This window comes from Balaenoptera physalus (assembly GCF_965194825.1).
Source record: "Balaenoptera physalus genome assembly, chromosome: 11".
Classification (NCBI taxonomy): domain Eukaryota; kingdom Metazoa; phylum Chordata; class Mammalia; order Artiodactyla; family Balaenopteridae; genus Balaenoptera; species Balaenoptera physalus.
Genome location: NC_138896.1, coordinates 99,111,763 through 99,126,179, shown reverse-complemented (window position 1 = coordinate 99,126,179; position 14,417 = coordinate 99,111,763). Strand labels below are relative to the sequence as shown.

Sequence of the window (14,417 nt, the reverse complement as noted above, 5' to 3'; positions counted from 1 at the left end):
AAAAGTTAAAAACGCATTAAGTTAAAGGGTCCAAGTGGTCTTCTATCTTGCAGTGGGCTTTCTTCCTCATTTATATGGTCTTAACTTAATGCTAGAAAAGAGTGTGGGCAGACAGCAGAAAAGCCATAACCTACCTAGTCCATTCCCATTTAGAGACTGCAGGTGACACGGCTTGAAGGAACCCTTGTGCTTTGCGTGGGGAAGGGTCCATAGGGCAGAGGGAAGACAAAGCACTGGGTCCAGGCCTTTGCAACAGGGTTCTGGCCTGACTCTGACACTCACACATCATGTGATGCTGGGCCAGATCCTCAACCCTTGTCAGCCAAAATGGCATCAGGGATAAAACACATACACCCTGGGCTGAGAAGGTGTTGCAAAGCTCAAGGAGAGAGAACATGTGAAAAGTGTCATAATCTACTTTGCTCCAACAAACTACTAGATTAGAGAGGCAACTTTCCTACTTTACAGAAAGATATTTCACCTGCTGGGCCTCTACTTGCACATCAACAGCTGTCACGTGGACAACAAATTACTCTCAACACAGCCCTGAAAATTGTTAACTGTGTATTGACGTTGACTTCCTTGACAATGTCTGTATCTTTCCTCCCTGGGACATAAATGGCTGGTGCACAGGAGGCAACCAATAAATGTTTGTGGAATGATAATAATCATTCTAAGAAGAGATATTTAAGTGACTATGGGCAAGTTTCTCAATTTCTTAGGGCCTCAATTTCCTCATCTGCATAATGGGAACACTGATACCTACACCTCATAGGAAGGTTACCAGACTAAAAGAGAGAATCAACGGGAAGTGCTTTGCACAAGTAAATGCTCTATTACTGTTGGCTACTGTTATTTATAATGTGGGTCTGTTTCTCCAAGACACCTTAAGACTCTCAAAAAGCCAGGGGGACTGTGTTCAACTCATCCTGCCTTCCCTTATCACCAAAACCAGCAGCTGGAACACAGCAGGACCTCAACGCTTGTTGAGCTGAGCACTCATTTTCATAATACATCAACCTAGTGGATTATTATGCTTGAAACCAACTTGATTAGGGGAGAAAGACGAAGCACAGGGGACAAAGGTGATACTTACCTAAAACATCCACACTTTCAGCCTGATCTCTGAGCTCTTCCCCAATTCACATGAAGCACTGAACGATATCAGAATGCTTCCTTTCTCCTCACCTTTCCCTGCCCAAACTAAACTCCTCCCCATCTTTCACTGTGAGTTTTGTTTCAAACAGCTTTTCTTCTGAAACTAAAGGTTCAACTACCAGGTTAAAAACCTCTCACACCTTGGTGACACTGATAGGATAGCATCTGTACAAGATCAAGAATTTGGGGCCAAGATTGGCCTCTTGACATAAATGGAAAAGAGCAAGTTTTGAGGGCAAGAACTGGACCACTGCTCCAGTCTGAAAAAGGAGATGACACAATAAACCGCGTCAACACCAAAGTCTATCTTATTTCCCAAAAGCCCCAGTTCTTATTTCCACTCCAACAGTGCTGAAGGTTATACTTAAAACAGCAGAGATTCAAGGATCAAAACGGACAATGGTTGTTAGTTTCCATCTTTTCTTTGTAGAAGATGCCGGTATATATACTAGGGGGAAGGGATGGGTGGGAGTGAAAAGGAAAAGATAACGTAGAGAAAGGAAATCACTAACCACAAAGTTTCTATTCCCAGTTTCAATCTGATGTTTGCCTTGCCTATTCTTTTAAGATTATGGGCAAAGCAACACAAATCAGGAAGAAAAGAGATTCTGCCTTCCCTTCCATGGACACTGGTGCTTTAAAATGGTACCACATTAACAAAAGGACTAAAGTAACTGAATTATTCTACATCTCAGCTCTTCTCATCACCTAGAGGACAAGGACACGGTCCAAAATTCATTCGGATAATGAAAAAGCCTTGGCTTATGTGAAACAGACGTGCAGCCAATCTTTTCTTCCTATAGACAATGTTAGGGGCAGGAGATATAGTCAAAGGAATCACAAAAAAAGCAGTTCACTTGGAAATGTGCTTTTACTCATCAGAAAGAAGCAAGTGTGTTCAGCAGTTTAACTCTTCTGCATCTACTGTGGAAAATAAGAGCAACCTGTCACTGAGCAAGCCCTGTGTACCCAACTACTCTGTTTGGCTCTTTACCCATATTATCTTCAATCCTATTATCTTTATGAGGAAGGAATTCTTTTTCCCCCATTGCATAAGTAAGGAAACAAGCTTAGAAATTTAAGTCATCTATCAAGATCACTCAGCTTGTATATGGGAACACTGGGCCTCAAATCTAGGCCCACGGGGTCCACGTACACACCCTTAACCACAGAAGCATTTAAAGACAAAAAGTGGAACCATATATAAGAATTCACATATAGTTCCTTTCCCTTCTGCCACCATTTATGAGCATCAGGCTCTGTACTAAGAACTGGGAACAAAAAGACAGGGATAGCTAAGGCTTCCTGAGCCCTTAACTAAGGGCCAGGCTCCCTCAGTACTAAATGCGGAACACACATTTAATCGTCACAATAACCTTATGAGGGAGGGACTAATACCATCTTGCATTTTGCAGATGAGAAAACCAAGGTTCACGGAGGTTAAGCCATTTGTCCAGGGTCACATAGCTAAGAATGAGTAGAACTTGGATTTGAACCCAGGAAGCTTGATACTACAGTCTATGTTATTAACCACGAGGGTAGCAGATTTCAAGAGGAGCTCACACAATTAAAAACCCCAAGTCAGAAGCCACAGGGAGTATTACATAAATAGGCCTTTGGCTGCCATTTACTTAAGAACAGGTTACGATGGTTCTCAGTATAGGAAATAACTTGGCAAGGAAACGGTGGAAGCGACAGCAAACCCAAATGACTAAATGTAGCTCTGCTGATTGCTCGGATAAAGACTCCATCATCCTACGCGGCTGCTTGCCAGCACCTCACTTTTCCATATGTGTTTGTTAAACTTTGAGGTGCAATGGCACAGCAAGGAAATGGACTAGAAATGCCTCCAAATTGCCCAACTGCCCTATGCACCATTTCTAAACATCAAAATGACTTTAACTTCAAAATAGACTCGTATTTGGAAAGGCAGTCATCCCTTTCTAAAGAGAGATCTTTCTCTTCATTTTAGAGAAAAATGTTTCAAAGTACGCTACACCAGAATTGAAAGGCTGCTTTGGAAAATGTCGCCCGGGTTCCAAGGTGGACGAGACCTTCCTGGCACGGCAGCGGCTGCGAAGGGAGATGGGCCTGGGCCCCTCACCTGTGTGCAGAGGGCCTCCGGCTCACAACAAGGAATTTAGGCAGTCCTGACCTACATTCACAAAGCCTGCAGCAAAGCTTGTTTTGAACCAGATTTCCCACAAGTACAAAGCACCTCACAACCTAGAAACCTTTATTTTTAATTTATGGGGAAAGGCAGTCAACAAATTAAGTCACTGTCACGTGACCACCTGTAGAACCAGGCCAGGCCATAAACGGAGTTTGGTTCTTTCTAAATGGCCTCTATCGGACTGTCACTTTTATCTCAAAACAATCCCTTCCAATCAGCCACCAGGTATACATCTAAGCACCAGGCACTTTTACCCTAGTGCCAGGAAAACATATATCTCTCCTGACTTCCCCTGGCTATGGTCCTGTTTATTTTAACGTTCTAAACCTGTATTCAAACAGCCACTGGTTAACTTTGTACAGTACATTAACATCTTTCTCAGCTTCCTTTCCCAACTCCCAGAGCCTGGGTGTAGAATGGGATAAGAGCTCACATTGGACCCAAGCAATAAGCTTCCCGTCCCTTCACTTGGTCCCAGCTGCAAAAGCAACGTGTGGACCAGCTCCCTGCTATGTAATAAAGCCGGGAGTTTATAGTTCAGGCTCTATTAGCAGTGGTTCTTAACCTAGGCTGCACAGGTGACTCACCCCGGGAGCTTTCAAAATACCTCAAACGCCCAATTAAATGAGAATCTCTGGAAGTGGAGCTCATATGTGATATTTTTGAATGTCTGTGCAGCCCAAGTTGACAACCCCAGCTCCTACTCCATCCACCACCAGCTCTGTGACTGCAGACAAGCTACTAAACCTCTACCTTTGAGGGCTTCGATCCCCTCCCAAGGAGAACAGACCCTTCCAAGAGCTAAAAATGCTTGCAGAGCCCTTAGCACATTATCTGTCCATCACTCTTGGCTCAAGTCTATCACTCTTGGCTCTTTTAAAAGATAAATTGCAGCACATTATATAATTCAGAGTAGGGAATTAATTCTATGAGTGAGTGACTGGATTATGATCATTGGATCAAATCTTTCTGCTGCATTCAGGATTCTGTTTTGGAAGATGACATGGAACAGGAACTGAGAAGAAAAAGCCAACAGAGGCAACAGGAACCTCAGGTTCCTGTCACATCAGGCTTACGCCAACAATTTTTTTTTTTAACAGTCTCCCACCAGCACCCCCCAGGTGAAAACATTCTGCTGGCAGACTCATGCCAACTGGATGCAGCTCAACACTGAACGTCTTCCAAATGGCTTCTCTCCATCTGAACGTCTGCCTCCTATTTTATTCTAATTTCTTTAGCTTTTATCCAAAAAACTCAAACAGTTTCTAAATCACCTAACAATAAGAACTTATAACTCAAAGGATACAATCTGCAAACAGCAAGGTTTAAACTCTTTGGGACTGAAGCCATCAGTCAAATACCTAACCCAGTGGGTTCTCAGCCCTGGTTGCATATAAAAATCACATGGGAAGCCTTAAAAATGCCAGTGCCTAGGCCGCAACCTTGAGAGATTCTTTAATTGGTCTGGAGTGGGGTCCTGGGCAGCCATTTAATTGAAAATCTCTCCCAGATAATTCTACTACACAGCCAGAGCTGAGAACCACTAACCACAGCAACAGCAAAAAATAAAAACAAAGTGTTTCTCACTTTAAGATAACAACTATATTTTAAACACCTCCTGGAATAAACTAATCTACCTTCCAAGGAAGGCATCAAACGCAAGAGGCCTACAAAGAAAGCCAACACTGCTAGGCTACCAGCAGGAAAGCTGTCCCACCTATGCCTTTTAACTCAAAAAGTAAGTAATAATCAGGAACTTCTCACTCCAAGGCGAGGTATCTAAGGATATCAAAGCCCCCAAAGGGACAGCAAGATCTGCTGAAAGAACACTTGTTCCTTGTGACTCAATCCATAAATCCTGTTTGTTTGGACATATCTGCACAAGTGTAAGGCTTTAAACTGAATTAGCACTTACCAACGTGTATTCAAGAGACAAATGAAGGCCCTAATACAAGCCACCCCAATCTTGACACTGAACTTATTTATGCATTTTCAAGAGGCCAGAAAGCTTGAAATTGGTATCATACTTTTAAAAAACATGTAAGCAAATAAACCTATGACTGCTTTAAAAAAACTAAATCCACACAGAGCAACACACTTCAATGAATTTTCAAATGAGGCAAGGGACCCGCTCTGGGAAGGTCACCAACTTACCTCTGAATTTCTTGGGTGGATTGTTAAGGTCCCCAGCTTCTGGCTGTACAACACAACGATCATCAACCAGGCTGCAAAGAAAATAAAGATAAATGTTGCACCAAGCCGAGTCTAAGAGAATAAAACCCTAAGCACTATGCAAAAATCAAATACTCAGGGCTATTCCTGCACAAAACTTAGGCTCCCCTATTCTCCTGCCAGGGAGCTGTTGACACTAGAGGTTTCCTATGTAGGGAGTTAAACCTCATCCAAACGCCCAAGACTCTGCTTCTGCAATGGACACATTCAGCTACTGTTTTCTGTGGCTCTTTTCTCTTACCCGCAGCCATGAGAGTTCTGAGCACAGCACGTACTAATGCTCAAGTCGGGGGCATAGCAAGGGATCCGTGCGCTCAACCAACGGTAGCTGAGGGGCCCACCCCATGCCAGGCACTGAGCTAGGCCCTGGGATGTGAGGATGAGTAGGAGCCAGGCCCCTGCCCTTAGGGAGCTCAAGGCTAGTTCGGGCAGGAGCCACAAAGACAAACTGATAACAAGAATATAAACCAAAGGCTGTAAGGGAAGAGAACAAAATACAGCCAGAAACTAACGGTGCCTGAGGCCATCTGAAAAGCTGCTGGTGGAAGAGGGAAAACTGGAGCTATTGGAAACTGAAATCAAGGTGGGGGATGAAGAAGACGGGAGCGTTTTCAGAGGGAGGGAACCCCACACACAAAAGCATCGAAGTAAGAAAGGACTCTGGAGCTTCAAAAGCAACTAGTGCAAAAATTACACATAAATAAGCAGCCCCAAATTATATATAAAGACCCCGTGTTTAAAGTCCCAACTGACCAATCTGACTTGTACAATGCTTTTAGAAGAACCGATTTTAAAACAATATTTTTGTTTGAACAGATGAGGAAATTGAAGCTCTGAGGAGTTTAAATGACTTTTCCAAGTTCCTAAAAGTGGTATCGGAAAGACTGGCTCATTTTCCAAGTGACCACAGAATTTGCTCCCAGTTAATACGGTTTTCCAGGGTTTCTCCCATTAATCTGTGTCTTTCCCCAAAGGCAAGGTACCGTTAAACACCCGGCCTTAATTCTTACTGCTCCTTCCTCCAAAATTCCCCGACAACTCCTAAAGTCCTGCACGTCTTTCAAGACCCTGATTCAGAGCCCCCATCTTCTCCATGAAGGCCCTCAAGCCTCTCCTGCCCCAGGCCCTCTCTGCCTCTCCTCTGTCCCCCCAATATCACTGGGCTGAAACACACACGGTGCACTAGGCTACGAACTCCACGAGGGCAGAGAGCTGCCGGCTTGGTGGCCCAGAAGGTGCCCAGGGCCAGCACACTTCCTGCCCAGGCTGGGCGCTCAGTATCTACTTGGTGGATGACTCAAAAGTGTCCCACCAGCAATTTGCCTCCTTCAGCTCCAAGACACAAGAGCTCTCTGCAACAACAAGAGGGACCGTGTGGTCACAGCCTGAATTGTAATGCAAAAATCAAGAGCAGAAAGTCAAGAATCCATGAGCTTCTGTGAGTATAAATAAGGTAATGCCACCAGATCAAATATAACATGTGTATGCAGGGGCCGGGGGGAATGCCTTGGAATCCAATGCAGGACTGAGTTAATTTATCATCAAGCTCTCAAACAAGGAGGAAGAGGTAGGAGAAAGGGCCCCAGTCTAGGCTGGAAGAAAATGAATTGTAGATGGCACTCGGCCACCTAGTAGCAGCACGACGCTAACGCCATCACTTCACTCCTCCTGGTCTCAGTTTCTTCATCTGTAAAATCGAAGAGTAGGTCTCAAGGATTCTCAAGTACGGAGATGTTCATAAGACTTTTTGCCTCTTAAATATATTGATACCAGTGTGCCCATCCTCCCCAGGCCTACTAAAGCCGTGTTCCAGGATGGGACCCAAGAACCTTTATTTTTAACAAGTTCCGCAGGTGATTCAGAAGCACTTCTCTGACACTGCAGTTCATACGCTTGGGCTCTCCAAGGTCCTAGTTGAGTTCTAAAGTTCAGTGAGTCAATAAAGCCATTTGGAGGTAACCACCATCTATGTAAGTGGAACTGGGCGACATAAATGGAGCTGGAGGCTGATTCCACAAAAACTGGCAGTCACTTATCATCATCCATGACTGGTGCTCCATAAATGTAAGAAATATGAGAAGGAAAAAGGTCACACTTTATTTTCCAAATCCATTTTTACGCCAATTATCCTCAAATATGTGCAGGGAACCAAGGGAATAAACTATGCATCTAAAGGAAGGACTAGGGCCCAAAATTCAAAAAAGAGCCATCCTCATGTTAAAAGGGGAGACCTTATCATTAATTTGTTCAGAATACTTGAGGAAAACTCTTAGAAAGCTCTGTACTTCACAGGAAATCTAAGAACAGATGCTCTGGAAGAAAAGGAGGTACTAACATTTTAGGGGCTGGCACAGTAGACTGAGCAAGTGACAGGAAGCGTGCCCGGGTGACTGGAAGGGCAGTGGCACCGTTAAAAGAAACTGGGGCCAAAGAGGAGGGATGGGGCATATAGTGGGGTTGAGGTTTAACAAGGCATCCAGGTAAGAGCTCTGGGCAGACAGTCAGGAGGGTGGTGAGCAAATTCAGCCAGAGAGGCGTGGTCGGCAAAGCCAGGAAGGAAAAGTCTACCCTGTCAAGGGCAACCGTTAGGAGTGCTGGTCTTAGAGTCCTGAGTCTTCGCAACTGTGAAACCCCGGGGCAGGTGACTTCACCTCTCTGATGCTCAGAGGTTTTGCCCCCATAAATAGCAATCATGATAGTGCTCATTGTAAAAAGCTGTTTGGGGATTAAAGGGATGGTGTATGTACAGTACGCAGCACAGAGCTGTAAACACCTGTAGGATTCGTGTAAGTAGTTACCACTCTTACTTATTATTGGTGCTGTTATGGCTGAAAAATAAGAAGAGGACTCAAGATTCAACCACGGATGGAAAAAGCAAGGAGTCAGCCAAGAAGAAAAAAAAGGACAACAGAGAGGCAAAGCAGCAGGACTCTTTGCCAAAAGCCACAGAAGGTAAAATGTGAAGGGTGGGTCTTTAGAGAAGTTAAAAAAAAGGTAAGGACTGAGAAAAAAAAAAAATCACTTGATTTAGTGATCAGGCAGTTGCGGATGACTTGTTTTTATCGGATGACTTTTGAAAATAAAATCTTTATTCAGAGAGGTCCAGTTGAGCTATAGAATTCTTTACCTGAAATAACTTGCTCTTTGAGGCCGGAGTAACTGCATGACAGCCCGAGAGTACTCACTTTGCACAAACACCAGAGAACGAGCATACTTTAAGAAGTATGATTAAAATGAAGGTTCTGGCTGCTGTAAGAATGAGGTTCTTGGAGAAGCTGTTGCCTTCCTTCGCCCCATCTATTTGAGATCAGCTCTTGCCAAATACAACAATGTCACCCACTACTCCTTTCCAGCAAAGACATTATAGACCATTTGTGACTCTTCTGCAGTTAACCATCTTCACTCCCCATTCTGCTTGTGTCTGCCTTTGGGGCTAATTCACCTCTCATTTCCTCTTCTACACAATAGGAGTAGGGAAAGAAGGGAGAAGATAATCAAATGAGTACATTAGGGAATGTATTTATACCCTTAAGAGTTGGGGGAAAAAAAAAAAACTGAAGCAAGCACAAAAGACCAAAAATCTGATTTAAAGAACTTTGTGCAATTTGTAACTTTCAGATGCACACAGCAACTTGAAGTAGGAAAAGTTCTGCTTCGAAGAAGAGAGATAAGCATCTGAGAAGTTCTGGTCTTTGCTTGTACAACAAATAAGTCACCATTTAAAAATAAGAGCTTTTACGAAGCTAAAGCACTTCCTTGGGGTCTGTATATATTAATCTTAAAATTCATCCCATATACTTAACACTTTCCCCCTGACATATGAAAAAAGAGGAAATTATAATAAATTCTGAATTAACAGAGTCCTAACTCATGAGATTTCACTCTTGCAGAACTGACAGGAAAACAGTTTTTTTGTGTAAGATGTTAAACTTGGTTAACGTGAGATTTGATATTCATGATTCCAACCACTGCTGGAAAAGCCAGTAAAATGGAAACATTCTTGTCCTAGAAAAATCACAGTCTTTAAGCTGATGTTATGATGTCTTAAACAAATCCTGCCACACAAGGAACCAGGTGCGCTTACCCCAAGGTGCTAATAAATCCATTTGTCGATCCCTCGGCGTACAGAGAACAAATGTCTCCGATATGAAGGAAACTAGACATCTTGTCAGACATGGCTTTCTTGAGAATCCTAGACAAAGTAAAATATGCAACATTATTAGAAGGAAAGAAATGCTCGGGGGGGAGGTAAAAGCCACTGAAAATTGGCTTCACTCAATTTTCCAAAGCGTCCTACTTAAAAGTCAAATTTAAATGGGAGTGCGACAGGCAGGCAGTTCCCTGAGCCAAGCAGGACATCTGTAACAACATTTTTCCCACATATTCTTTAATTTCAGGATATTCCAACCACAATAATGCTTGTTTCTAACAAAACCATGCCTGAATCCAATTCTCCAAGTTGAAGACCCTCGATAATAAATAGTGACTATGAAGACAGCAGGGAAGTCAGCCAAGAACTCTGCAGTGATGAGGAGCTGGAAAGTCTGACTTATGAAACATTAACGTATTCAATCTGCCTCAGGGAATGTTCAGTCAGAAGGAAACACCTGGTATAAAACTTGGGTCCGGCAGTGCCTGGGCTGAGGTGCCAAAGCAACAAAATGAAATTAATAAGAGGAAACCTAGTAATAAATACCACAAAGCTCTGGCAGCCTTTTAAGAATTCAACAACCTACACACTTCACCCAGATGCTATTCCAGTGTCTTTCCTTCTCATCCTTCACCAAGAAACACTTGCAGAGGGAGAAAGAATCTTAGCACCTGGTCCAAACCCTTCCCGATGCAATTAAGAAGAGTAAGGTTGAGGTCGCTTAAGAACCTTGGTCAGGAACGCACACAGCTAGTTCGGGGCAGTCCTAGAAAATGCTCTTAAATTCAGGAAATCTCTACACAGCCTAGTAGACACACACACACACACAAATATCAACGAAAATATTGACATGACTCATAGAAACAGCTTTCATCAGGGCCATAAATATTGAGGAGTGGGAGCCAATTGTAAAAAACTAAACTGACATTTAAGAAACAATCTCAGTTTTGTGGGAAGAGCGTGTGCTGGTGTGGACTGCAGTAACTCCCCATCATTTCCTCAGGCACCTGGTGTGTAGACGTTCAGGGTCACCTAGGTCTTCCCCAGACCTCTCCTCCAAACCCAGACCCCCTTAAACATCTTTGCCCATCTCTTTACTCAAGATTCCTTGCCAGAAAGCATTCCTCCCGCAAAGCCACAAGAGTTGTAAGGGTGTGGAGAAGCATACTCTCTTGAAATTGCTTTCTGGGTGCCAAGTTTTCTTTTTGGAAGAAGTATGCAGCAACGATTAGCAGGAAACCTCAGGAAGCATTTCTCCTACCTTAGCAGGAGCGGCAGGTAAGAAAACAAACCATTAAAGAACCTCAGTTCACTGCTTGTGAGAAACAGCCAGGAAAAACTAATTTATCCCCCCGACAACCAAGATGTTACAAGAGAGATAAAGAGCACTGCCTTGAACTTATGTATAAAGAGAGACAGCAGCTGAGAACACAAACTCTCCAACAGAACAGCCAGCATCTCTGGACCTTGGGGAAAGACAGACAACAGGCAGAGGGACGGTTTGCCAAGTCCCACTCTCCAGAACCGAGTCTATCATCCTGTCATTTCTTCCTAACTGGATATTTTATACCTAAAGGCAAACCAATGTTTTAAACAACATCCCCAAAAGCTGCACAAATGAAAACCACTAAGGGGCATTAATACTTCCCTTATGTGCTTATATACAAAAGTTTTACCATAAAGGGTCAGGAAGTCAGTGTACTTCTGGAACTGATTACTGGGAAACAAGTTCTGTTTGAATTTTGAGTCAGACCAAATTTGTGTCTGCACACTTCGACCTCCCAGAAGGACACTGGGAAGTTGCTGAATGCAGGAGAGCAGGTACGTGCTCAGGCAAGAGGGCAAGGGGCCTTGTCTACTGTGACTGACTCTCCTTTCGGGCTTGGCCTTTGAATGAGTATTTGGCCCCAGTGGAGACCAGGCCAGGAAATAGGAGCATGACTGTTATTCACTGAACTTTCAGCACCACCTGGTCACCTTACTAAAAGGTTCAGACCCTTAATGGGAAGAAGTGGACACAATTCAGTGTTCTGGAATGACAAAGCATGACATACTCAACGTTGCCTGCAGATGATAATTGCAGTAGATGTCTGGACCACGCTCGTGCAGCAAGGTTCTACATTACGACCATTTCCAATAATAATGGCTAGCATTTGGCAAGTATTATCATGCCCACCATTGTGCTGAGAGCTTTACAAATGTTCTCAAATCCTCAGGACCACAGCATGAGGCAGGCACTACCATTATTCCCATTTTGCTGTTGGGAAACTGAGCTACAAAGAGGTTAAGATGGCCAAGCCACATATAATTAACAAGCAGGAAGGCCAGGGTTGTAACCCTGGTCTACATGACTGGTAAACACAACTGTTCAATGGTGATACCTGGAACATGGATTAAAATGTTAACCATTCTTATTCTTTGGGTGACAAGACTGTGGAGAACTGATTTTCTTTTACATGCACAATTCTGTTTGCTAATTTTTCTACTTTGGTATTTCCTAATTTTTCGACCGTCGCCACATAATATTTTGATAGGGAAAAATTTTAAGTATCTTCTTCCTCATCAACATGCTTATTAAGTAGATAGTTGAACAAATAAACTTTAGGCATACTTTACATTTCCCCCAGAAAACGCAGGCCAATACATCCACCACAGTTAATGATCCTCTACTGAGCCATCTGCCAGGGGTCCCAATTTTAAAAAGGCGGGGAGGGGGAGGAGGCGGGGGCAGGGACAGATTCTTCCCCAGGGTCTCAAACAATAAGTACCCTCACAAAGGACCAGACAGAGCCTCCCTGGTCTGGCTGGAAATCTTTGGAGGTTTCCTGTCACCTACCATTAGTCAAGTGGAGGAAGAGGAGAAGGGCGAGGGAGGGGGATGAAAGGGAGGAGGAAGAGGGGGAGGAGGGGGAGGAGGGGGAGGGGAGGAGGGGGAGGAGGGGCAGGAGGGGGGAGGAGGGGGAGGAGGGGCAGGAGGGGGAGGAGAGGTTCTGGTGCACTCATCAGTGATGTCCTGGAAGTAAAAACAAAGGCCACGATAGTCAACAGAACAGGCCCCTGGGGCCTGGAGGGGAGGAGGTGGAAAGTCAGCCTGTGCCATGGGCCTGGGAGCAATCTTATGGAAGACTTCCTGTTGTTCAGAAGCAGGGTGGGAGAGCCTGCCTCTTTATCTGATCCTGGACCACTTATGCCTGCAAACTTCTCACAGCTGTACCCAGGGCTCCTGTGTCACTCACACAGTGGCTGGGGATCACCTAACGGAAAAACAGAGCCAGGGTCAACCTGCAGTTGAGCTGCATGACGCTGGTACATCAAATACTATACGGACACCTAGGGCTCTTTGCTAACAAACTCTGAACTGGTCACCAGACATCTATGAGAACAAGCCCAGGTGGTCAGCTCCAGAGCTCCAACTGTCTCTTGGTCCACTATTATTTTTAGTCCACCACTGTCATCCAGGCCACTTAAACCTCTCTGTTTTCCTTTCCCCATCTGTAAAATGGGGATAATATGTACTTTAAGGAGTTGAGTAATAGATGAAATGGTACATGAAAAGTGCCTAGTACAGGGGCTGGCAGACTTTCACTGCTCAATGCTAGCTATTTTTCATTACTTTTTTAATGAGGTGAGGTGGAATGCTGGATGATTCTTGGGCTTCAAAATTATGAATCACTATATTGTATAACTGAAACTTATATAATATTATAAATTTACTATACCTCAATTTAAAAAATAAAAAGAATTCTTTATATTAAACTTTCTCTGTTCATTATAAGATAAATAAGTTCTGGGCATACAATGTACAACATGACAACTATAGTTAACAATAGTGTAGTGTATATTTGAAAGTTGCTAAGAGAATAGATCTTAAAAGTTCTTATCACAAGGAAAAAATTTTTTAACTATGTATGGAGATAGATATTAACTAAACTTATTGTGGTAATCATTTTGCAATATATACATATATCAAATCATTATGTTGTACACCTTAAACTTATACAATATTATGTGTCAAGTATCTCAATAAAACTGGAAAATTAATAAATTTTTTAAAAATTTAAACTCAGCAAAGGAAAGGATCCCCTGCATAAAAAGTCAGCTGGGTATCATAACAAATGAACTCCTGTATGACCCATGATGATACATTTCACTTTAGGGAAGATAATTATCCTCCCTAATTCACCCCTTGAGAAAAAGCTGAACAATGCAGAATTATACTGAACTCCCAACCACAGAGCATTCTGGCCTTTCCAAGTATACAGAATCATAGAATAAATGGCGGAAGCAACCCTGCAAAGCCTGTAATTCCATGTCTTGCCCAAAAATAGAACTCCCCCCGTCCCACCCCACCCCCCCATCTCGCCTAGGTATAGTCTTCGCTTCTGCTTGAACACCTGGCAATGAGGTCTACCCTAGGTTCAAACAGCCTAGTCAGAAGACACTCCTGCCCTCGTCCCCCCCGACACAAGGACAAACGCCTCCCAGAATTTTTGCTACTGATCTGTCTTCCGATGCTCAGAGACCTCTGAATATGTGAATGCTCTCTATCTGATTTCTCCTTAAGACCTGGCTTCTGATTGCAAAGCATCAGCACCCTCCCCTGTTCCTGACAGCACCTGGCCTCAAGAGCCAGGGTTCCAACCCCAGCTCTGCCACCTCATCACTGCACGGCTTCAGGCCAGATCCGTAATTTCCCTAAGCCTC

The 14,417-nt window shown here is 43.6% G+C and overlaps 1 protein-coding gene across 6 annotated transcripts in view; it reads right to left on the bottom strand.

Moving 5' to 3' along the window:
* ITPR1 (inositol 1,4,5-trisphosphate receptor type 1) overlaps nt 1-14,417 on the bottom strand; it is a 320,647-nt gene that overhangs the window by 286,279 nt on the left and 19,951 nt on the right. For all 6 annotated transcript variants that reach the window (XM_082412032.1, XM_082412033.1, XM_082412035.1 and 3 more), the window contains exons 3-4: nt 9,648-9,755; nt 5,486-5,556 (exon numbers count right to left, since the gene is read on the bottom strand). In XM_082412032.1, coding sequence (XP_082268158.1) covers nt 5,486-5,556; nt 9,648-9,739 — 163 coding nt within the window. In that variant the 5' untranslated portion in view covers nt 9,740-9,755. The remainder of the gene's footprint in view (nt 1-5,485; nt 5,557-9,647; nt 9,756-14,417) is intronic.